Genomic DNA, 23,988 nt, shown 5'->3' with positions numbered 1-23,988 from the left:
AACAAACAGGGACCGAGATAAAGTTAAAGGTAAAACACAGCTTCGAAGTTTCAATCAAGTTCATGGCTAGACTCAGAGATAGTCTAAAGTATGTTGTTAAGTTAGAAGTAAGTTGTTAAGCTGTTAAGAAGCATCTTTGAACTAACCCAGCCCAAGTCTAGTATGAGTTGTTATACGAAACCTAGCTATCAGGTAAACAACGGCAGAAGACTAATTACAATCGGGGAAACAACAAAGTTTTAGCTGCTCTTTGTTCAATCTATATACATATATATAAATTGCAAGTTTAGTGTGTATGTAGTTCAGTTTGTCTAACTATAGCTATTAAAATATTGGAATAAAGAATCTGTATCGCAGAGCATTTGATCTCAGAACCCTTCATTAGCCAGGCAAATGCTTATCAATTTAACTATGTAAGAATGATGGTTTCATTGGGCAATATATATTGCCCAATGAAACCATTGGGCATATATTACTTTGTTACGTCGCAAACGTTACTTTGCGCCGTAACGGAGTGCTATCGCTCTCCGTTACGGCGCAAAGTAATGTCATGCTTGCTCTCCTGTGAGAGCAAGTAGTTAGCTCTTTTTAGTACATGTAAGCTTACTCAAATTAGCCATTAGAATTGTGCCAGGCTAATGGCAAGTGGCAGGCAACTACATTACCTTTCATTGTTTAGAAGCTGATTTTTAATACCCACGCCGGGCATTCCGCTAGTTTTTAGTAAGTTACATTGTTAAAGGTTGACTTGCAACAAAATTCACATTACAGTTATTTGGTATCAAAAGATTCACCATGTCTTACTTTGTTGTGTTGTAAGTGCCAAATATGTGGAAAAGTGATCACAAGCTCTTAAAAGCTCAAAAACGAAAAGCCGCCAAAGATTGGAATATATTTATTTCTCTGACGTAGTCATTAAATTTGGTTATTGTCTTGTCATGTGATGTTCTCACGAGAATTGAAAGGCCAATAAAAAGCTCAATATAAAACTTATCGTAGTACTAGTTTATGACAAACACTTCAGGTTTTACCGAAGACCCCGTATCAAATATAGATGCTCGCTACTTTACAGTTTTGTTTCGGCTTGATCTAATCGTCAAGTCGTAATCTGATCATGTGACCCAATATTTCGCAAATAATTTCTGCAGCACTTTTCGATTATCACAGGTGACCAACAGGCTCGTCATGATTATCAGGCAATGATATGTACTCCTTCGAGCTAAGGTAAAAAAGTTTAACGAATTTTTACGGTAAGTTATAAGATATCAGTGCTAAAAGTGACAGCATTACAATGACGATAAAACAGATGCGTTAGTACAATAGACATGGTTTTATTGAATGCGTGAAGTATATTTGTGAAAATGTTTCGACGAATGAGGTTGCATGAAAGTGCAAACAGAAACCATCTTGTACAACTATGTCCCATTTGAGCCGTTTTGAAAAGATAATCCAAACTACGGCGGTCTCGTGTGGCTGCGATTAACTGTTCGTTTTTTAGCTTTTAAGAGCTTGTAATCGTATTCCTACATATTTTGCACCTACAGCGCAGCAGAGTAAGACATGGGGAATCTTTTGATATCAAATAACTGTAATGTGAATTTTGTTGCAAGTCAACCTTTAAAGGAGCTCAAAATAAGCAAATAACATGCAAGAATATATTATCTAACAAAATACAAGATAGGGTTGTGTTCCACTGCACAGGGTTGAGTATTGCTTGCTTCCCTTAGTAGCAGGGTTTTAGCTTTCCCTGCCGCAAGTCATCTCTGAGATAACATAGACGTAGATAACATTCTTGGCATCGACAACCTTGATGTGTTAATTGTTTTGCTGCCATCACTTTAGGCTCTGTGTATGTAATATAGATCCGTATATATACAACTCCATTACTTTTCACTTTCACAGCTGATTATATTGCATGTAATTTCATTACCATTAATCAAAAACATTTCTGATACCAAACTTAGCTCCGAAACTGTCTGACAAGACAGTTTCGGAGCTAAGTTTAAAAGGCTAACAACTGTGTGGGGCAGCTGTGGGATATTGGTTAGCACACTGCACTGCCAGTTGTTAGCTACCAGTTACCAGTTGACAGTTGTCAGTTGTCAGACGGCTTCGAAACTACCTGACAAGACATATGGAAAGTACAATGTCAGCTGTATAAAATCTTATTTTGTATCTTATGTAAACAAAGAGTGTGGAAATAATAGAATTCCAAGTCTCCTTTATCTTGGGAGATATAGAAATCAATATTCACATCTTTATGTAGTATTTAACCAACTAACTATTTGTGTCAGGCACTCCTGACAACAACTTATAATATAACATAGTTTGGAATGAAATAATATAATATGCTTTAATATAACAAAATATGTGATAAAATAATATCAATGATAATGTAGCGATATCAATAATAACATAATAATGTGGCAAGATAATATCACATAATGTAATAACATATATAACACAATATAATATGCTAAAATGTAACAGAATGCAATATAGTTTAAAGCAGCATATAATATAGTATGATAAAGTATATTATAATAAACTATATTATAATATACAGTACATAAATCTCACTGTTTGTCTCTGTGTTAAACTCTGTGTCCAACAACGAAGATTCCACATGGAACCGGATTTGATTTCGGGACCCCCATATTATGAGGCGACAAACTTAACCATTTAGCTACACCGAATACAAAGTAGTCATTGTGCAAATAGTCATTACATTTGTTAAGACACTTATGCTGGAAACACTTGCTTGGGGTTAATAATTAACACTGTTCACTATTACTCGAAATAATCAACACAACACGTACTAAAAAATCGCAGCTTTATTTCGCATAAGAATTATTAAAGCACCCATCAGCAAGTCTTTGAACTATGAAGATTTTTGAAGCGAACATATTCTTTCTCAGCTCTAATCGAAGTGGTTGGTGATTAGCTCATATTTCGCTTTCTCTCTTTTTAGCAGATATCTATAGCAAAACTTCTGCTTACTCTTCCTTCACATATGAATTTCTCAGTATGTCATGTAAAATTTGAGCAAATTCTTGAATCTACACTCGCAATAATTTCCAAAATATAACATTAAAAGTTTTGTGATACATTGAACTTTCATAAATAAACAAAAAAGTTGAGAGAAAATGAAAGCTAAAACATAAAAACTAAAGAATTCACACAAAAATTATATAAACTAAACTTATCTAAATATTAGCTGAATTGAAATGAGTTGTGATGCTCTATTGCTACTTGTGCATATGAACCTACTAATTCCCAAGCTCGCAATTTTATTTTATTTTGTGTCAAAGGTAAAGTAAACATAAAAACCTCCTTTTGTTAAGTATCTCCACTTTAATAATTTATTTTTATATATTAGTTTTGTTACATTTAGTTTTACATAGTTTTACATAATGTATTTGTTTTAGTTCTATTTGTAATTCCCTAAAGTATTTGTTTGCGAGTTGTTTGATGCTGTTGAACGAATTAAACAAAATACAATGTATTCTTTTAGGAGTATTTGTTTCAACATACAATGGTTTTAACATATGAAGCAAATCTCGGAATGATTTCACCCCATATTCAGAGGTTTGACTGTATTACCTCACCTGCATGTTTTGTCCAATGTGTCACTCTCACCTGCATGTCTTGTGCAATGTGTCACTCTCACCTGCATGTCTTGTGCAATGTGTCACTTTTGCCTGCATGTCTTGCCGAGGCGGCTCTCACCTGCATGCCTTGCCAATGTGTCACTCTCCACTGCATGCCTTGTCCAAGGTTATCAGTTTGGTAGAGATTCACCACTTTTACGTAGCTAACTTTTGGTAGTAATAGTGATCAGTTGTAGAAAATGCATCTAGTTAGGCAAAGATGATGCGGCAAAGGCTGAAACTTTTGGGTCTCTTGTAGACAACTTGGGTGTCAGTAGCCATTTTACCCCGATGGAAGTGGGTGGTGAGATGAAACTTTTTCATACATTATATACACACTATCTGTGCTACCCGGAGTTGTCCTAGTATTAAAAATCAGCTTGTAAACAATGAGAAGTAATGAGAGTTGCCTGCCACTTGCTACTTAGCCTGGCACATTACCAATAGAAAATTTAGAGTAAGCTTATTAACAATAGCTACGGCTTCTATCACTATGTTTCCATGATGCGCAGTGCTTCGGAGTTGCGCCCTCTCCGAATCATGGAAACGGCGTCTTCGCACTGAAATCACTGCGCACTGGTCAGTGCGAAGCCAGTCCAAATTCGCAGCAAAGAAACAGCAACTGCGCAGTGGCTGCGCATAGCTCTCATGCCGTGGAAACAGATTCTTCGATCGCCATAGACTAGTACAAAAGTTATCCTGCTTATCTTTGCTTTTGCTATTCTTCCGATATTTTTCTACTTAAATTTAATTATGGCCTGCTTCTACGAGGATGATGAAGTGATTACTTTCCTGGACTATGTTATCGATACCAACACTTTTCGAAAAATAGGTGGCAAGCCCTAAAGTAACATTTCAATAATCTATTACTTATGTAAATGTTTATTAAAAATATATTATTTGTAAAAATTGTGTTAAGGTTTGTAAAACATTGTGAATGTGTATTGTAAATAAAAGTATAATGATGACAAAAGCATAAAAAGACCTTTTTTGACGTTCGGTACGCATGATCGATTCCATGTATCCATCCAGCGATTTGATTTATACAATTTCTCTTTTCTGGTTAATTTGCTGAAAACCACTGCGCAGCATGGAAACGTACAATCCCCTTGACTTCGGAGGGGGCTGCTTCGCAGTACTGCGCACCATGGAAACATAGTGTATCTAATGACAGTATGCCATGACTTTGCGTCATGGTATTTGCTCCAATATAGTGACATATATCAATCACCTAATGAATCTGTGGCTTAGTAAGGCGTCAGTCTGGCGAACAGGAGGTTGGGAGTACAAATCTCCTGCTTTACGGGATTCGTTATTTCAAGCTAATAAAATAGCTATAGCTGGACATACCGAAGGACGCCAGAAGACAAAACTTTGAGAAAAGTGTATATAGATTAAACTCTACTTGACACAATTAAAAGACCAACAACAAGTTTTTATTAATTAAAGAGCCTATGAACTGAGAACATAGTCAGGATGATGTCATCAACTACATGTGTCTAAATAAAGGAGTGGCCAGGAGTCTATTGGAAGCACTAAATAACACTCAGGTTAGAACCATCTGTAACTGTGAGTGTTAACTATGACAAAGTGTTAACTATGACTATATGTTAACTGTGAGTGTTAACTATGACAAAGGGTGTACTGAAATACTGTATGGAATTTTAGTACAAATGAATCAATGTTTAGATGTTTGAGTCTGTAGCCTAGCTATGTAGCAGAGGTGAATATAACCACGAGTATGTAGCTATGTAGAGTCAAGTTAAACCTTTTTCAACTGCCTACACGTCTACTCATTTAAATACCTTGATCAAGTGACAAAATATTTGCAGCTATTTTTAATCCTCAGAATTTGTTTCATTTGACACTCCAGCAAGAGACGAATATGTCAGTATGACTTAACTAGCCCAGTGAGCTGATTACCACATAGGATACTTTCGTCCAGGTTAATTGCTGGCTCCTCAAATTTCTTCTCTGTCAAAAATCACTGAGCTCGTTCAACAAAGATTTGTGTGTTCACATTACATCCACGTCATTGGTTAATTTGTTTATCTAATTGGATAACTATAACCAATAACTATTTGCGTAATCACCAATATGTTGCTAAATTGGTTAGCATGTCCGTAAACACTGGCTATTTTCAACAGTTTTAGCCAAATATAATCTCTGTCTGACTATCTCACAGAACATTCATGTAAAATCAGAACAGATGAGACTGATGAATACACAATAATTTTCAGTCAAGTCTTTAAAAAAATTTCTGATCAGCAATTGACAAATTATTTTTAATGAGTCATTTGTTTGTTTGAATCACTGTTTGCTCTTGATATTTTAACTGCTGTGCACTTGATCGACTGACATAATCTATAATCTACAAACATAATCATAATATATATATATAGCGTAGCAATATATATATATATATATATATATATATATATATATATATATATATATACAATTACGTAGCAAGTTCTTGCTACATAATTGTATCACTTAACTATTTGGCTTTTGGCTTCTGTACACTCATCCAATTATCAGCTTATCTAACTCTGCATAACAGCATATTACTGGTGTATGAAATTCATTTTAGACATTTCATACGAAGAGTGTGATACTTATTGTACCACATGAAACTATTGGTAATAAAATGTTTAACTTATAGAGTGAAGTTCCACTTATACATATTTATATATATATATATTTATATATATATAAAAATATATAAATTTAAGTGTTTGTTTGTCTGCCGCATGTCCAATTTATAGTGTTAAAATATGCAATCTTTTTTCTTAACGACCAGATAGAGAGACGAACTGGGCTCTTATGATAGTAAATATTTAGACTATCTCAAGTTACTCAAATTCATTGGGTAAAGAAACTTAGCCAATGGCCATTACCTGCTACTGTTTATAAACTATTTTATTTAAATTTTGAGCAAATGTGCAAAAGAAGTGAGAAACGTTTTTCAACAATCTGTTTTAGCAATGCCTTGAGCGTTCAAATATTTGAATCGTGCGTCGGTTGAACACACACAGAAATTAACACCTTCATTTAAAAGTTACAATGGTAAATGTTGTAATATGTTTATTGAACATAAATTTTTTGTGCAAAACCTTTTTTTTCTGCAAACTAAATTTGTTCATACACATAGACACAGACAGATACAGATAATAGCTGTATATGAGAATGTAAAATCTCATAGAATCATGCATATACATTTATGTAAACCTACTTGGCACTTTGTAAGGAAAAATCAAACATCCAAGAGATAAGCAAGAGCTCGCATGCAGGAAGATTGAGAATGTTTTGTTATTCTGGATCTTTACGATACAAACTAAACATAGTTCTATAAAATCGATAAGATTTTGTGATTGACAATTATATTCCTAACAGTGGGATAAATTCGCAAGTATAAACACCTTTTATGGAAAACATTTAAGCGCTGCTCATTACAGCGTATCACTGTGATGTTTTTCAATTATCTTTTCTGTGTCACTATAGCTAATAAAAACGTGTATCCAAACTATCGAAACTTACTTTTTTAGTTTCATTATTCTGTATGGCACTTTTACGACACAAATTTAACATAATTCTATAGAATTGATAAGATTTCATGATTAACAATTCTATTTCTAATAGTTTGATTAATTCACATATCCAAAAACCATTTATAAAAAGCCTTAAAGGTTGACTTGCAACAAAATTTGCATTACCATTATTTGATATGAAAAGATTCACCATGTCTTACTCTGTTGTGTTGTAGGTGCAAAATATGTGGAAAGGTAATTACAAGCTCTTAAAAGCTCAAAAACGAACAGAAAATCGCAGCCACACGAGACCGCCCTAGTTTGGATTCTCTTTCCAAAACGGCTCAAATGTGACGTAGTTGTGAGAGATGGTTTTTGTTTACACTTTCTTGCAACCTTATTCGTCGAAATATTTTCACAAATATACTTCACGCATTCAATAAAACTATGTCTATTGTTCTTACGCGTCTGTTTTATCGTCATCGTAATGCTGTCACTTTTAGCAGTGATATCTTATAACTTACCGTAAAAATTCGTTTAATTTTTTAGCCTTAGCTTGAAGGAGTATATATCATTGTCTGATAATCATGACGAGCCTGTTGGTCACTTGTGATAATCGAAAAGTGCTGCAGAAATTATTTGCGAAGTATTGGGTCCCATGATTAGATTACGACTTGCCAATTAGACCAGGCCAAAACAAAACTGTAAAATAGCGAGCATCTATATTTGATACGGGGTCTTCGGTAAAACCCGAAGTGTTTGTCATAAACTAGTACTACGATAAGTTTTATATTGAGCTTTGTATTGGCCTTTCAATTCACGTGAGAACATACGTGACAAGACTATAACCAAATTTCGTGGTTACGTCATCGAAATAAAGAGATTGCAATCTACGGCGACTTTTCGTTTTTGAGCTTTTAAGAGCTTGTAATCACATTTTCATATATTTGGCACTTACAACACAACAGAGTAAGACATGGTGAATCATTTGATACCAAATAACTGTAATGTGAATTTTGTTGCAAGTCAACCTTTAAGCATTGCTTGTAACAATGTATCTCTCTGATTCTCCTTTTTTTAATTTTCTTTATGTGTCACTATAGCTAATAAAAACGCGTATCCACACTATCGAAAATTACTTTTGTAAGGTGCTAACTCATTAGGCCTTTGTTATATAAAATGCCATTATTCCAACATTCCACAATGAATCTTTCGGACACACTTTCGAGGGCAGAGGCCGATCTCGTATGACAGCAAACTTGAGCTTTCTATTCAAAGTAAGCCTAGCCATTGTTAAAGCTCTTGTAATAGGCGTATAATAAGCTCCAGTATGCCTAGCGTTGCGTTATCACTTCATATTATCTGTAAAGGGCGGCCGGGACTTATTCAGTTGACAGGCGGAAAGCAAGGCGCAGCGACGCTTAATCGCTTGTCTCCATCTCACGGGAGTTTATTTCAGTGGTACAACAATTGACTAGTTACTCGGAGGCTTGACAACTCTTTCCTGCTTGTTCATGAAACAACAAGAACAAGACTGTTTATGTGGATACTCAGGAATAGGATTACAAGCTACTGAGAAGGGATACGGGAGCAGGTAAGGTGCTAACACTGTCTCTACATTCTTGAACATTTTCATCTCGAGCAACCATGAAGTAGGACCAAAGGCAGTGCATCGTTATCACTTTAAGGAAGGTCTGAACTTTTCTTAACCTTCAAATCTAGAAAAAAGACTGCATTTGCTGGGAGAATTCTGAACTCAAATAGTAACAGATGGTTTAATTAATACTGAACAGCCATGACCTTGTGGTCTAGATTTGCTGATCGGTAAACAACAGGTTGGGGTTCGATTCCTAAAAAAGACCACTAGTGGTGACAGGACCAACATTCAACCTAGAATTACTCTCTGCAACCGGGCATGTCTCCAGTCGTCGAGGTTTCCTGGCTACCAGACTCGGACTGCTCAGCCAAGGTCACAGAGCCATTGTTCCTTCTACAATACATACTCTGAAACATACACAGCCTCTGCTTGTAGTAAGCTAAGCAGACGTCATACTCGGTATTTGAAGGATAGCTCGGACTGAACATTTTTGAGTGAAACATGTGAGATTTTCATTCCCTTCTTCTAGACCACCAGACGTAGACAAACGCCAAAAATATAACTAGAGATCGTAGTGAACCACAGAGTTGAAGCGAAAGTTATCACAACCTGATAACTTTTCACTGCGATGCTTATTGTTTATGATAACCTTTGTTGCAATATTTGCATCATGTACAACGTACATGAGCTATGTACAATGTATATTACATTGCTCCCTCTGAATACCCAGTATGTACAGTGCTTGTTAGATCCCTCGATGCAAGGTTGGTTAACTTATGCAACCCAAATATTCGACTTGTATTTGATTTGCTGTCTCAATACTCTGAAACAGGGAACAATACTCTCAACCAGAGAGATGCGGTTGAAAGTATTGTTTTTATCATGAAAAATGTTACCTCATCTCATTGACACTTACAGTATAGTCAAATGACAGGTAGTAAATGGCGACTTTGGAAACCCGCTAAGGTCTATCGGAACTCACTCATTAATAATATGTGAACAAGATAGATAGTGAGCCCACTTGACAACATCTTATCTTCTTGCAACTAGGAAATAGTTTTACTATCAGAATATCCTTGACATATACACTCTTTCCCTACAGGCATAAATGATTGATGGTTTTACTGGACTTGTTTTCTAGATGTCCGCAGTGTTGAGCCAGAAACTACCAAGAAGCCGTCCATCCCTTGAACTCGACCCAGCAGATGTTGAAGATGCAATAGCGAGGCTCCATATTGGAACCTTACGGAAAGAGCAGCTGAGAAAGGTACAATATTTTGAATGTTTTACTGTTTGACTTTGCACTGAACGCCTGACCACGACTAGCAAGAGAAATATAAAGAGATGATTTCACCGTCAAAGTTTGAGCCGCAAACCTTTTAGCTAATGAATAGTTGACGACTCCATAACGAATTATCTGATTTCGGATGTTCAAATTTCAAGCAATACAGTAGACACTCGTTTAATGAAAACCTTCTATCAAGTGAATTCTCTTGAACTTAAAGCATTTTATGTCAGGTTTCTGCTTGGTGTTAACGTGAAAAAATTCCGTGTGGCAAAAAGCACCAAGTTGGCGGAAGCTCTCAAATTCTATTTGAATAACTAGAGCGTCTTAGTTAGCCTTAAATGTATCATTTTCTCTCTTGCCGTTGGGAGATAAAACAACGAACAAAGGTCGGTGCACACTATGGCTCAAGTCAACATTTAGCTGTGCGATCGACTGCACGGTTAGCTGTTTTTACGTTATCATCAACGATAAGATGTACACACTATAAACGATTATCTGTAGGTGATCTTTAACCAACAACCAATTAGAAATTATGAAATTGCATTGGTGATATTGCTGGTCCTTTTGTTATCTTTTAATTATCTGATTACGTAATTTATCACGGGTGTAGTTTTTCATCATGCTTGTGAATAATAATTGACACAAATCTTCACAACAGTTGAAATTGGATCCGGATGCGGTTAACAAACAGCCAATCAAGATGCTAACAGTTACGATCATCGATGTCAAAGTTCAACATGTTGAAAGTCCATCACATCGTCGCTAGCAACGATTACGTTGGCTCATCGCAAAATGACGTCATAGCAGCCCATCGTTGCAGTCAATCGCACAGCTAATCGTCGATTTGAGCGATAGTGTGTACGGGCCTTAAGAGTGTGTGCACATCGATTACAGACAACCGTGATTTTTTCAGACTCATACAGACAGGGCCATGTCCAGACATTGAAAACTGAGTGCTGTACACTAAACAGCCTGTATTGACTCACACACATACTCCTAGACTACAGTATGGTACAATATGTATATACAGTATATATGAGAGAGTAAAATATGGTTATACCTGTAATAGGGTACAGTATAATATTAATAACAGTAACAATAACGCATGAAAATTGAAGTACAACACTCTGACAGGAAACGTGTGTCGCTTACGTTGTCTCTCGGGAGAGTCACCTATCGGTCAAAGTTGTCATTCTTTGGATAGACACAGCGACATCGGACAATCGTTTGGGCCTCATCACTGTCCAAACAATTAAAAGTTCAAGAAGGAAAGTCTGAAAGAGCAGGTGTTGACTGTATTGTGGTGGTCGACTGTATTGAAGGGGTTAACTGTATCTCTCATCCATTATGGCGGCTTTAGTAAAAAGTGATGTGGATTGTTTAACAGAGATAACTACACCAGTGAAGCCTTCTCATTTTCCGCAAATTACTTTTGGCATAGATCCGAATGTAACAAATTCATTCCTTGTTGGATTTTCAGAAATTCTCATGGCACACATATGTAATTTACAGGCAGTTAAAACTAGCCTATGGTTTCCGTCCATAGAATCCTCACTAGATGGAAGGTTTGGAGTTCTGCTGCTTCAGTTAATACTACTACGGATAAGCTCATATTCTTGAAAACTACCAGAACAAATGATTTTACCATTTTGATAAACCTTCTGCTGCTATTACACAACAAACATTTTTGCTGACTGTCAACTTTATGAGCAATATATATCTAGAATTGAAAAACTGATTTCGCAAAAAAAACATCATGACCATGCATGTGTGTATGAAGGCATTTGTCATCACACTCTTTCTTGACATGATGCGTTTGATGCTATGTTTGCCTGATGACCTTTCCTTGACAGCATAACATTCAGGTTAAAATTAGACCTGACTAGCTCCTACTGGGTTAAAATGTAGAGTTTGATATGCTGACTTCTGCATATCTTATAACCTCTCCTTTACCTCACTGATTTTCTACATCGAATAACCAACACCAAAAGAACTATTGGCTGTCACAATATAAGCAGGTTCAACAAAAGGCCACCCATACAAAAAGTGCGTCATTGATGGGTGAATGGGGAGTTATCACGGAGGCAATCTGTACATTAGCTCATTCTATGGGTTTAAACAATAGCTGTAAATAGTTTGTGTTCATAGTAGCTAATCACCTCGCCTTCCATTCAGTTTGTTGATTCGTTATCTATGCTACGCCTACGGAATGACCCTTCTGATTTAGAATTGTTTCTGCAACTTCAAACAATGACTTTGAATATGCGTTATGTGTTTATATGCACTCAGGTCTAGCGCGTTTACATTTGTATAGTAACAAACAAACTTCACTAGGATAGCGACAAAATACAATGCGTATTTAGTTGGTTTGTTAACAGAAACTAAAGTATTTTGTTGTTTGTATCCATGATGGGGGAGTTTGTGGATTTTTTTATATTGTTTCATTCATTTGAATGGGTTGCACCGGTGAGCATATATATGAGTTTGTTTAGTGTCCAGCGTTCTTAATACACAAAAATAGTTAGGAGTTGTTGAAATGGAAAACAAGCATCGTAGAAGCACACTTCAAAGGAACAGTTTTACTATAGATGCACTAGTATGCTTGGCCGTCCTACGCACCATGAGAAAGTTCGACCTGGGTAGTCAGCGTGATTATCCCATAAAGTAGTACGAGTATAGCGACTGAGTGGTGTTGTGGTAATGTGATTGCCTTTGAATCTGCTGCCCTAAGTTTAATTCCCGTGTGAGGCAATCTTTTTTCCTACAGTTATTAGTGTGACTTCGGACAGAGTTATTATAGTAAAGATTTAGAATAGTGTCAACTCTTTCAGTAGAGACAGCGTGTAGAGATCCCTCTTTAGGTGAGAAACTTTCAAATTTATTTAGAGCCCAGTTTGAAGAAACAATGGCATGTCTATGCATGTGGCTGTGTTGAATGTGTCTGTTCTTATACTGGCTAGTAAGCTCACTATCTAATGATTGAACTTGATGTCGATGGTCTTTCATACCTCTGTACCAGACTGTACACAGACTGTTATACTTGATTTTATAGGAAAAGTCAGCAAGTCTATTTTAGAATCTAGTTAATACAGTTTATAAAACAATGGCACATTTATGGCTGTTAGAGAGGTCATAATCTGATGGTTGTATCTGATGACTATATTAGTATATAATATTATATATTATAATATAACATATAATAGTATAAGATAATAATAATAATAAAATGGTCTACAATTCATTGAAGTCTAACATATTTCATAGAAACCGCTAAATAATTTATCAATTTTGATCTTTACTGCCTCGGTCCATGCAAAGTCTCTGAGTTTATATGAAACTTTGTATCGTGGTTATAAAAACAATGGCACAGTTGGAATGTGTGTGAGCGATTCTGGAGGATTGAGGATCGTACTCCTGGAGGATCGTACTCTAGAGGATCGTACTCAATCCTGGAGGATTGAGTACGATGTCTGCTTAGCAGAGCTTGTGCTGTGTTTTCAAAAGCATTGTTGAACAAACAATGTTTTTGTTATCTTGGCTAGACATCTATGAGTCTTGTGGCAAGGAATGTTCGATGACTCGAGAGCTGCCCAGTTGGAGAAAGCAATTTAAGGTTCGATCTCATTCCTGTCACCACCGGTAGCTTTTTGTGGGAATCGAACCTCAACCTGTTGTCTGAAGGTCAGGCGTGTTAGACAATATGAACTTCATCACCTAAAAAATCGACATAGCCTATTGTAACAGCAATACCATAATTTAGCTTAGATTGAGTGGTAATGGAAGATTTTGATTGATGACTGACGATTATAACTTCAAGTCAGTTCCAGTTACTTTCAGGTAACAGGTGCTTGCTAGCAGCGGGTTCCCTTATAATTCTCCTACCCATCAAGGAATCTATTAGCTGCATTTTAATTTGTTTCTTATGTTTATGCAGTTTTGAACATTGTACTGGTTTGTAAGATACCAAATGTCGGACGGACTCTTTCAAATGAACATATTTAAAAGTGTGTTTACACTACAGGAATTCTTAAAAATTTTAATTTTGAAAAGACTGCTTTGTGTAAAAGACAAAATAGATAAAATTACATGCATTGCTATAATTGCCAACAACATAACAGTGACAGATTGAAGCAACAGAACCCCTTTGGCCAGCCAATGAAGAAAAAGATCTTATTCTTCCTACACTCCTACACTTCCCTACATTGTACATTGGCCAGCCAATGTAGAGAAGGCAGGCTATAATAGCCTGCCTTCACTTATTCTAAACACGCAAAGAATTCTTCATTTGTTTGTTAGCCAAAAACACGGAGGGTGTGTGGACATGTGTGTAAACATGTGTGTGGACATGTGCATGAAAATTTCCTCACAGCTCGAGCATGATGTCTACTTTACTCGCAGCCAGCAGAAGTTTCGTCGCATGATCTTAAGAACTCATCGTTACTCAAACAATGTCTCGGTGATTTTGGTTGAGTACGTCTGTGCCTAGTGGTACAGGGTCGTTGATGACTAGAAACCCTCCCAATTGTAGGAAGTGATTGAGGCTGGATGCGTTTTCTAAAAGCTGAACCTCCTGTTTTGCAGGTCATATGGTTTAAAATCTAGACCAAGACAAAATAATTGCAGCTGATTGCGATAAATCTTTTTAAGATAATTATGTATTACTTATTACTATTATGGTATTACTTACGTGCTTAAAATAAATATTTATTGAAAGCTAAAAATGCATGGTTGGTTTAGTATAAAATTCTTGATTGTTTGAACACCCACTACCGCTGACAAAATAACATCTTCAATTCAGTTTGCCCTGGTAGAAACTATTAAAAACACGTGCTTAGAGCTTAATTAAAATCAACTAGAGTTGGAAGTTTTAATAAAATTCTTCAGTCAGTTAAAGTGCAGTAGATGCTCCTATAACATAAACCTTCTTTCAAGCACATTCAATTTAACATAAAGAATTTATATAAAGTTTTTGGTTGGTATTATTTGAGTAATTCTATATAATGTAAAGCGTGAAGTTGTAATATAATTCTTTATTCAATTGAAATAGCTGTTAGGTTGGGGTAAGTACGGCGTCATCAGCTCAAAACTGCGTCACAACAATTGTACTGCCAAATCAACAACAATGGCTGTCTTAACAAAATATTATCTTCTTTGTATGAGAACAAAACAGTAAATTGCTATTCAGGCACAGTCAAAATATTTTGTTTCAATTTCGTGCTTCAAGGTTTCAAGGTTGCAAAGAATCCAAAGTTATTTATGCATATAGCTAGCATACGCAACATGATTAGCTCTATGTACATGTAATAAAACCAGAACGAGTGATATCATAGAAACCACTAATTAGGCTGGTTCACACTATATCGTCTTTGTCAGCGCTATCCTTTCGACATTTATCATCGATGATGTGAACCATGAACCGATGGCATCGACAAAGCATTGCGAACCCGTCGGGAAAGTTTGCAGCTGTCAAACTTTCTCGGTATTTTGCCGAGAACCGATGACCGCCTTTCAAATGTGAACCATTTCGGCAATAGTAGTTTGCGGTCGCGGATAGAGTGATTTATTCATATCCGTTTATGATAGTCGCTGCGGGACTAGTATTTAATTCCAGCATATGAAAACAAAAATATTTTTTCATGAAAACTTAAGACGAAAGATGGAAACACTACCTCATGGAGTATTTCCTGATACAAACGGGATGGGTTTGTGATAATGTGAACATCGTTATCATCGACGATCACAAGGATTGTGTCGTGAACGCCGAGATTTGGCGATACAGGGTGGACCAGCCTTTAGAATATTGGCTGCCGGAGTTTCTTGCTGTTGGTTTAATTATGGCTACAATTCGTCTGTTTCTATAGGCTGGTTCACACTATATCGACGTGTGTCAGAATTGTTCTCTCAGTAATTATTTGTTGACTACTTGCGCCGTAAGCCGATGACATCCTCGTGGAAATGTGGATATGTCAAGAAACAGTGCAGCTGTCAAATTTTCCCAATATTTCGCAGGGCATCCACCACAGTCTGTACAACCGATGGTGATTGGCTATTGCTGGTTGCTCGATTTACATTTCCCTTCATGATAGTTGCTGCATTTCAGCGATAGCGTTGTGTAATGAGAACACTATGTCACGGATTATTCGCTGATATACAAGCAGATGGGTCTGTGATAGTATGAATAATGTTATCATTCCAGCCTTATACGGGCTGCATTGATTTTGTTTCCATCTTTGGTACTGCATCTATGTTAATAAACCACACTTTGTTATTGTGTCTGCTAGTCTGCATAAACCCTACGCGTTTCCACATGTTTCGATTGATTTCAAGCTAACTTCACCCGCACATGTTCCATGCCTTCTGCAAGGTCTCTAAAATATTAGATTTCAAAACTGCGTCTGTTTTCTGAGAAAAGACTATAACAGATGTTGGATGCCATATTGTTAGATGTTGTCTCACATAGTTTTGGCCATTATGGTTTTGAATGTCATCTGAATCTCTCAACTTTCATTCCTGAACAATACTCTTTGCCACTATTCAGGTGTCCAATTCAGGTACTCCTTAGTCTATGCCATGTCTATGTCTTAGTCTATGTCGTGCTTTTCTCTGAGACTGAGAGTTTTTTTCTCTGATGACAGGTTTTATTACGGATTTGCAACCCCTCAAACGTTGTCAAGTATAAGGTTTGAGAGGTTGCAAATCCAAGATGTTGCAAATCTTGAGTGCAGATGGTACAAGGCACCATCTACCCTCAAGACCCTTCTGAGTCTAGATGGTACCAGTTTGGTTCCAGTAGGTTCTCCAAGCTGTCTGTTCAGGCGAGTACAGCTACATGTAGGATGGCGGTCGATCACGGCGATCGATGGCGGTTGCTTTCAGTAGCTTGTGTTTTGGAACCTCTACCTTTATACTCACTCCACCCTTTAGCTTTCAACAGTCTTTGGTAGCCAGAACTCCTTTCTTGGTACAATGAGCTCTTTCGCAATAGCTCTTTGACATTCCCTGTCAGTGTGTGTAAGAAAATTGTTCACTTCTTGGTAGATTGAAGTGCAAGCATTTTGAAATTAACTTAAATTGCAAATGACGACTTCTAGCCGCACTTTATATCACTTTGCCATGCTTTTGTGTGCTGCGAAATGCACAACATAAGGCCATCATGAATGTTTTTACATGTAAAAACTACCTGGTAACCTGTGTACAGAGATTTGGGTATTTGTGGAATGTGCTTTAATCTTGCAAATAATTGTTTGTCATGTCGAGTAACATCGTAATGCAATCATAATGTTTCAACATATGAAATGTACCTATAAATTGTGTATAAAGATGGTAGCTCCTGCGAAGTTCTTATACCACGAGGGTGCAACGGGATTACACTGTCACTGTGAGTATAGACTAATCTGATAGGATAAAATGGGTGCTTAATAAATAGATTATATATTCTATGAGACTATTTTTAGTGGCAGACATAGTCTACAAAACTTGCTTCTCAAACATACTGTATATAGTATGCATAGTCTGAGATATTACAATGAGATTGCGCTATAAATGACAGAGAGCATAAAAATTACTAAATATAATAATAATAACAATAATAATTATGATCACCACTGTAAAACTACTTGAATTGTTTATCAAGTTTTTTTAGCTGTAGAACATTTTCAACGAAATGCATAACATTTGCACCTCTTGCCAAAATTTATGACATACAAAAAATGTTGCCATGAATTAAATGTATAATGTACTGTTTAACTTCATATAACTTCACCTGATGAGAGCTGATCTATATTTGCTAGAAACATCTTTGCAAGGATTGACTAACAGTTAAGCGCTCTTTATGTCCTATATTATATATATATTCATATATATTATATATATATTACATATATATATATATATTCATATATATTATATATATTACATATATATATTCATATATATTATATATATTACAAATATATATATTCATATATATTATATATATTACATATATATATTCATATATATTATATATATATTACATATATATATATATTCATATATATTATATATATATTACATATATATATTCATATATATATTATATATATATTATATATACGTATATATATTATATTTTACCAGCACATAGAGCACTTCAAATTGGCAAAATAGCGGTGTCTCTTCATTATTCTTTACAAAACTAACATTTCTGTCGATAATAACAAAATATATATTCCCATGCTCTTTGCATATTTATCAACCAGAACAAATAGAATCGCATTTGAACTAGTTTGAAGTCATATTTTGCGAGCGTGCCTTTGACGGAGGAGAGAGAATAACTAGAGATTGTCATGAGTAGACAGGGTGATAAACACACACCGGTCGAGCAATTGATATTGACTTTAGAAATTTTTCCTATGCTAAAAGGGGGGTAAGGCGTGAGTGCTATTATGACATTAGTATTTGAGCAAGAGGTTAAACCAGAAAAGCAAACAAGCGAGGACAATACAATTGGTCTGGTTATAGTTTTATTCATATTTCACTCCTTTGGCAGCATTTACCTTATACTAAACAAATCAACTCTCGCGAGTCGACAGCGTGAAGCGTTCATGAAGTACCTATAAATGCTGCCTATGAGATATTGGATGCGGCAGGGTGGCGCCTTTAAAAATAAAATAATCTTAATGTTTTAGTAAAATTGGTGTCCCCATTATTATTGCTATGAATAAATTTTTTTTCCGGAAATTGAGAGGGAAGAAGCGATCAAAATTAGACATTTTAAATTTTTTTGTCAGATTTATGTAAACATTGCAAAATTTAGAGAAGAGTTTGCCTGTAATTTACTATATTAATCAGAGATACTCCCATTTCATTCAAAATGATCGATGATGATTCGACTTTTTAAAATTTTTTCTAGCAATGAAGTTTGGAAATATTTTTCGCTGGCATTACCTAAAAAAAATTCCAAGTTGAATTGTATTTGTTAGACTGTAGTATGTAGTATATTATATTCAGAGATGAATTAAATATTTTAAATTTTGAAATATTCTACAAAAACTATGTAGCTAAAATATAAACTTTTAATTCTATTGAACAGCAAAAATAAATAACTGATGATGACCGATAGACTAGTAAAACATTCTTACCACTTCTATAATCATATAATACTATAAATGTATAATAATATAATACTATAAAATAGAGTCTGAAAAATGTCAGTAAAATAAAAAGGTTTGTTTTTGGAGACATTTGAAGCGCAATGAAAAAAAGGCGTTTTACAAAGTGATTTGTATTGTTGCAAATTGTAAAACAAATTGGCATGTTGCCAAACCCAAGGACCGCGGATAAGCAGCGGATAAGCAGACGAACAAGCCTAAAGAAAGCTCAAATGCAATTGAAGCTATTAGCCAAGCCTACCTGAAAACGCACTGACAGTCTGCTTGCATGTTGACCTTTCGTATTTGCGTTATCATGTGACAATCTTTTATCTATTCCCACGCACTATCTTGTTTATCTGGAGCCAGTGAATTACTCCTATAGAAAGACTCAACTACAATCAATAAAGGGCTGGTCAATGATTTATGTTTGTCTCCATTGATAATATCTGCTTCCCTTATTGATGAATGTGATTTTTATTAAAAATTTCAGCCATGAGAGTCAGCCATAAAGGCTGACATTTATAGGTTATACCATAGAGAATTCGAGAACAACTTGATAAAACCCATCCCAATACACCATTTTCGATTTTGCTGATTTTCAAGAGCAACATGTATTTTAGATTATATATAAATTATTTCAAAACAAGAAAAAAATTTTTATAAATTTTATTTTTGTAAATTATAATTTTATAAAGTTTTATAATTTTTTTTTACAAATTATAATAATTTTTTATAATTTATAAAATATAACAAATCTTTTTTATAAATTAGGCGAGGAGGTCTCTATTCGCTGACGATGACATGCCTCCTCTGTCTCATCATGAAGCGGAAGCTCTCGCTCAAACGGAGACCTACTCTGTCACATCAGAAGAAAGTTATAACGAGAAGAGACTTCGCAGACGAAAAACTAGCGGATCCAGTAGAGACAGTGGTGCTAGCAGCATGGGTAAGAGAGCAACGTTGTTTTTAATTTTGTTGTAATGATCAACTTACACACGCTTGCAGATATTAGCTGGTAGTTTTACAGCATTCTGATAGGCCAAATAGATCTAGGTCATCTAGATGGAGTTAAGATTATGAGATCGCCATGAGATCTGCATACTCAGAGTATGTGACTTTTGTGGTCGGATAAAAATTTAGGGATAAAAATTACCTATTTATACAACAGATAGACAGCTTGTTTACTGCTGACAATAAAGTTAACTCCATAGATATTAGCTAGAATTTCCACTGTCATACAGCCCACGACCAAAGTGATATTGGAAAAAAGAAAGGGTACTGATGGTTGAGAAATGCAATATTAGCAGTCAAATAGGATAACTGTAATGTACTGGGTGTGGGTATTATTATATACAACAAATAGCAATAATGAAAGGAAAAGATTATATGTTTATATCTCTCCTCCTGCAAAAAGAGAAATGCAATATTGGCGGATATTAGAAGTAAAATGCACTGATATTATTAGAATAACCAATATTATTTATATAGTAATAATAAAAAACCAATGCACAATTTTGTTTACATTTTAAAACGGCATAGCTAACAATATCACAAAGTTGTGATATTTACATAGATTTTTAGAAAATCTGTACTACGTAGTCATTGTTCTGTAGTCATCCAAACTTATAATTAATTATTGTAATAATCTCATAAGAAACGTTAAAAAATATCATCGTCGTTTGCTTTACTTATACTTCGTTGGACATCAGTTAGAATGCGAAAGTATTCAAATGTGTCGGCAAATGAAAATGAAAAAATTGAAATCGGCAAAAATGAAACGATTTCTGTACTCCTATGTTAATTGCCGAAACCTTCGGCAATTCGACAATGCTATAGACTGGTGAAAAGTGCACGTTATTTTTTTGTGAAATGCGCAAGACTTCATCGTTCTATTATCTGTCGCTCGGCGTTTTAATTTTCGGTCTTAACTTTTATTAAACCAAGCTTTTCAAGCGTTTTGTGGCGATTTTCGTCCAAATTAATTTGGCTATTTGCGTATAATCCGATCAGTTGGGTTAGTTTTAGGAATTTGTGGTAAACCTTCAAAGGCTTGGTAATATATTTAAATAGGTTTAAATGTGTTTTGTATCGTTATTATACTTTAACGACTTTACAAAACGATGCTTAAATTTGTTGATGAAATTTCTTGACGAGAGTTCGTCTCATTGTTGATGAATAATTTTCGTAAGTTGTGTGCCCATGCATTTATCATAAAAACTCCCACACTTCGCTTCGCTCGTTTGGTCGTGAGATAATAATTAAAAATATATTTTCAATGTATTCATTTCCATATCAAAGTTGATTATTAACAAGATGAAATGTACACAAATAAAAGAGGTCTTATGTCTTAGTCAAACTATATGTTAGTTAGCCCGGTAATCTCCTAGATTTTAACTATTTCGATGCCAACCAATTCGTAATGTAAAATTGTGTTCACACCAGCCAATTTTTTTCGGTCAAACCAGACCAACTTTGGACCCGTTTTTGCATTTTGCCAGTTTTTATTTGCAGAGCCAGATAACTTTAGTTGATATATTTTAGTGAGTCATGCATTTTGTTGACTGTTTCCTACAATGTTACTCGTGGACGTTTTTAGCAAGTTTACTGATTATGTTGCACTGCTCAGCTCATCACTAATAATAGATAACTATATGGAGGATGATTTTTGCTTACATAATATGCTTCACCTATTTTGCTAATGGCATGATAATTGGAGCAGATGCTTCAATTATTATGCCATCATTATTCACTAAAAATTAAATTTTTAGTTTAGGAATTGACTCATTACTAGCTATTGAGTGTGTTTGCAATACATTGAAGTCCCAAATTTGCTGTAAATGTTTTTATGATTGATCATAGCGCTTTATTTGCTACTTTGAGTCAATGATGTAATGTTGCTGCGAACTTTGGGTTAGCTATCATGGCCTGTTGTTACAATTCCAGATGCCATAGGAAAGCTGATAGCTCAACACATTTAGCATTATATATGAATGATCAATTTTTCTCAAAGAGAGATTTGACCATCATTCGATAAAATCTAAATTTCAGGACACAAAACTGATTATTGTCCCTGATGAAACTAGTGAAAAAACTTTTTTAAAAACAGAATTACTTTCTAAAAATTGAACAGGCGCACCTTGAAATTTAATTACCCATTCGACAAGCTTTTGATTGAATTACTATTAAAATTTTAGTGAAGTGATCGAGCTTTAGATACCATCTGGCCAAGTAGCGTCCAATAGGTATTGAGAATACTTGACTCGATTTGTAGCTTTTATTTTATTTATTTTATTAAAATTTTTAGTAAATGCGATTCAAGTGTATTCGTTATATTTTTTCTTTTGTTTTACACATTCTCTATTTCGGAAATGAAAATTATTATATGCACATATTTCAAAGAAAAACCTTTCAAAATATTGATGTTTTAAAGATGGCAGTGAACCAGTGATATGGTTAAAAATAGAATGATGATCGACAATATTGTTTATAGCACAAATAACCTTTCTAGTTTTCAGGTGTGCGTGCAACATTTTCCATGGTGTTTTAGGTACAGAGTCTAGTCCAAAGACAAATAAAGCAAAACAGGCAAAGTCGAAGGACCAACAGGTTCAGACGTCGATTGGTAAAAACTCCGGATACGATGGACTACAAGCCGTCTACGCGGCTGAAGAAGGAACTGTATCACATGCAAAGACAACTGACGATAAAAAAACGACCCAGCAACACAAAAGTTCACGAATATTTAAAATATTTAAAACTGACAAAAAGCAGACAGAGAACAACAACACAGACATACAGATGTCAATACCGATGCCACAGACATTCCTAGTCAAGTACATGGGAAGTAGGCCATCACGAGGGTACCAGGGTGCCAAATACGTTGAAAGCCCGGTGGAGGAAGTAGTCGAAGCAGTGAACAAACTCAGCAAAGGTTCCGACTTGCCTCTAGTAAAACTTGAAGTGACGCTGGATGGCTTAATCATGACTCCTCATAAACGAAACAAAGTGAAATCGTATGAGGGTGTATCCATTCCGATAGAGTATATCTCATATGGTTCGCAAGACCAAAACTATCCGAGGATTTTCTGCTTTATAATGGTTCGAGAAATGTCATCTCGAAGCAAAAAGCTTGACTGTCATGTATATGCATGCGATTCTTCTAAAAACGCCCGTAAGGTGGCTGGCTGTCTCGCGATAGCCTTTGAAGTCTACAGAGAAAGCATGGAAGGAAGGCCTGCGCAATACTCAGCAAAAATGGCGCCAGTAGCGGACCACTGGGACGATGATATGAAATCCTCTTATGATGTATAGCGCATCCTCCATTGTTAGAGAGAATATGGATCTAGCAAAAATCAATGGGTTTGGACTCGTAGTATATTTGCAATGCTCACGTATTATTGCTCACGGTAGCACTCTTGGGGAATTAGAACATCGGACCAACTTCTTCCACTAATACCTTACTAATGTAGGAGTAGAAAACTTCGATTTAATGAGCACATTGTTCACAACATAAAAACTCCAACTTTGTGTACATACACTTAACACAGGCAAAAATAAGTCTCATGTTTTATGGAGAGAATAATGAACCAGTTTTTAGTATGTAGGGCCAAGAGCAGAGAACTCCCCAATATTATGCTGATGTTATATTTTTGCTCAAGTCAAATATTGCAATTCAAGTAACCAAGTTAATGCTTTTATAGTCAGAGATTTTACTGATTCCCACTAGCCTGTAACCATCAGTGTGGCCTTTATATATGCAAGACAGTCATTAAACTTCAAAAGCTATTTT

General features: G+C 35.4%; 2 protein-coding genes across 2 annotated transcripts in view; one reads left to right on the top strand and one right to left on the bottom strand.

Annotated features, from left to right (window-relative positions):
• Positions 1 to 8,586: 8,586 nt before the first annotated feature.
• LOC137386832 (uncharacterized) lies at positions 8,587 to 23,975 on the top strand. Its single transcript, XM_068072995.1, has 4 exons — positions 8,587 to 8,774; positions 9,919 to 10,044; positions 19,971 to 20,145; positions 22,747 to 23,975. The coding sequence occupies exons 2-4, from the start codon at positions 9,919 to 9,921 to the stop codon at positions 23,508 to 23,510; spliced, it is 1,065 nt and encodes a 354-aa protein (XP_067929096.1). The 5' UTR covers positions 8,587 to 8,774; the 3' UTR covers positions 23,511 to 23,975.
• LOC137386831 (uncharacterized) overlaps positions 13,435 to 23,988 on the bottom strand; it is a 51,281-nt gene continuing 40,727 nt past the window's right edge. Inside the window, exons 9-10 of the transcript XR_010977848.1 lie at positions 19,459 to 19,591; positions 13,435 to 13,779 (exon numbers count right to left, since the gene is read on the bottom strand). The gene's annotated coding sequence lies outside the window, so the exon portion shown is untranslated. The remainder of the gene's footprint in view (positions 13,780 to 19,458; positions 19,592 to 23,988) is intronic.

The sequence above is a fragment of the Watersipora subatra genome, chromosome 2 (genome assembly GCF_963576615.1).
Source record: "Watersipora subatra chromosome 2, tzWatSuba1.1, whole genome shotgun sequence".
NCBI lineage: Eukaryota > Metazoa > Bryozoa > Gymnolaemata > Cheilostomatida > Watersiporidae > Watersipora > Watersipora subatra.
Note: the sequence above shows the minus strand (reverse complement) of the source record. Positions and strands in the feature narration are given on the sequence as shown.

What these genes read in the sequence shown, in the direction of transcription:
- LOC137386832 (XM_068072995.1), top strand. Translation starts at nt 9,919, where the DNA reads ATGTCCGCAGTGTTGAGCCAGAAACTACCAAGAAGCCGTCCATCCCTT. An exon ending in GGAAAGAGCAGCTGAGAAAG is followed by an intron (nt 10,045 to 19,970) that starts GTACAATATTTT and finishes TTTATAAATTAG; the next exon opens with GCGAGGAGGTCTCTATTCGC. An exon ending in CAGTGGTGCTAGCAGCATGG is followed by an intron (nt 20,146 to 22,746) that starts GTAAGAGAGCAA and finishes ATGGTGTTTTAG; the next exon opens with GTACAGAGTCTAGTCCAAAG.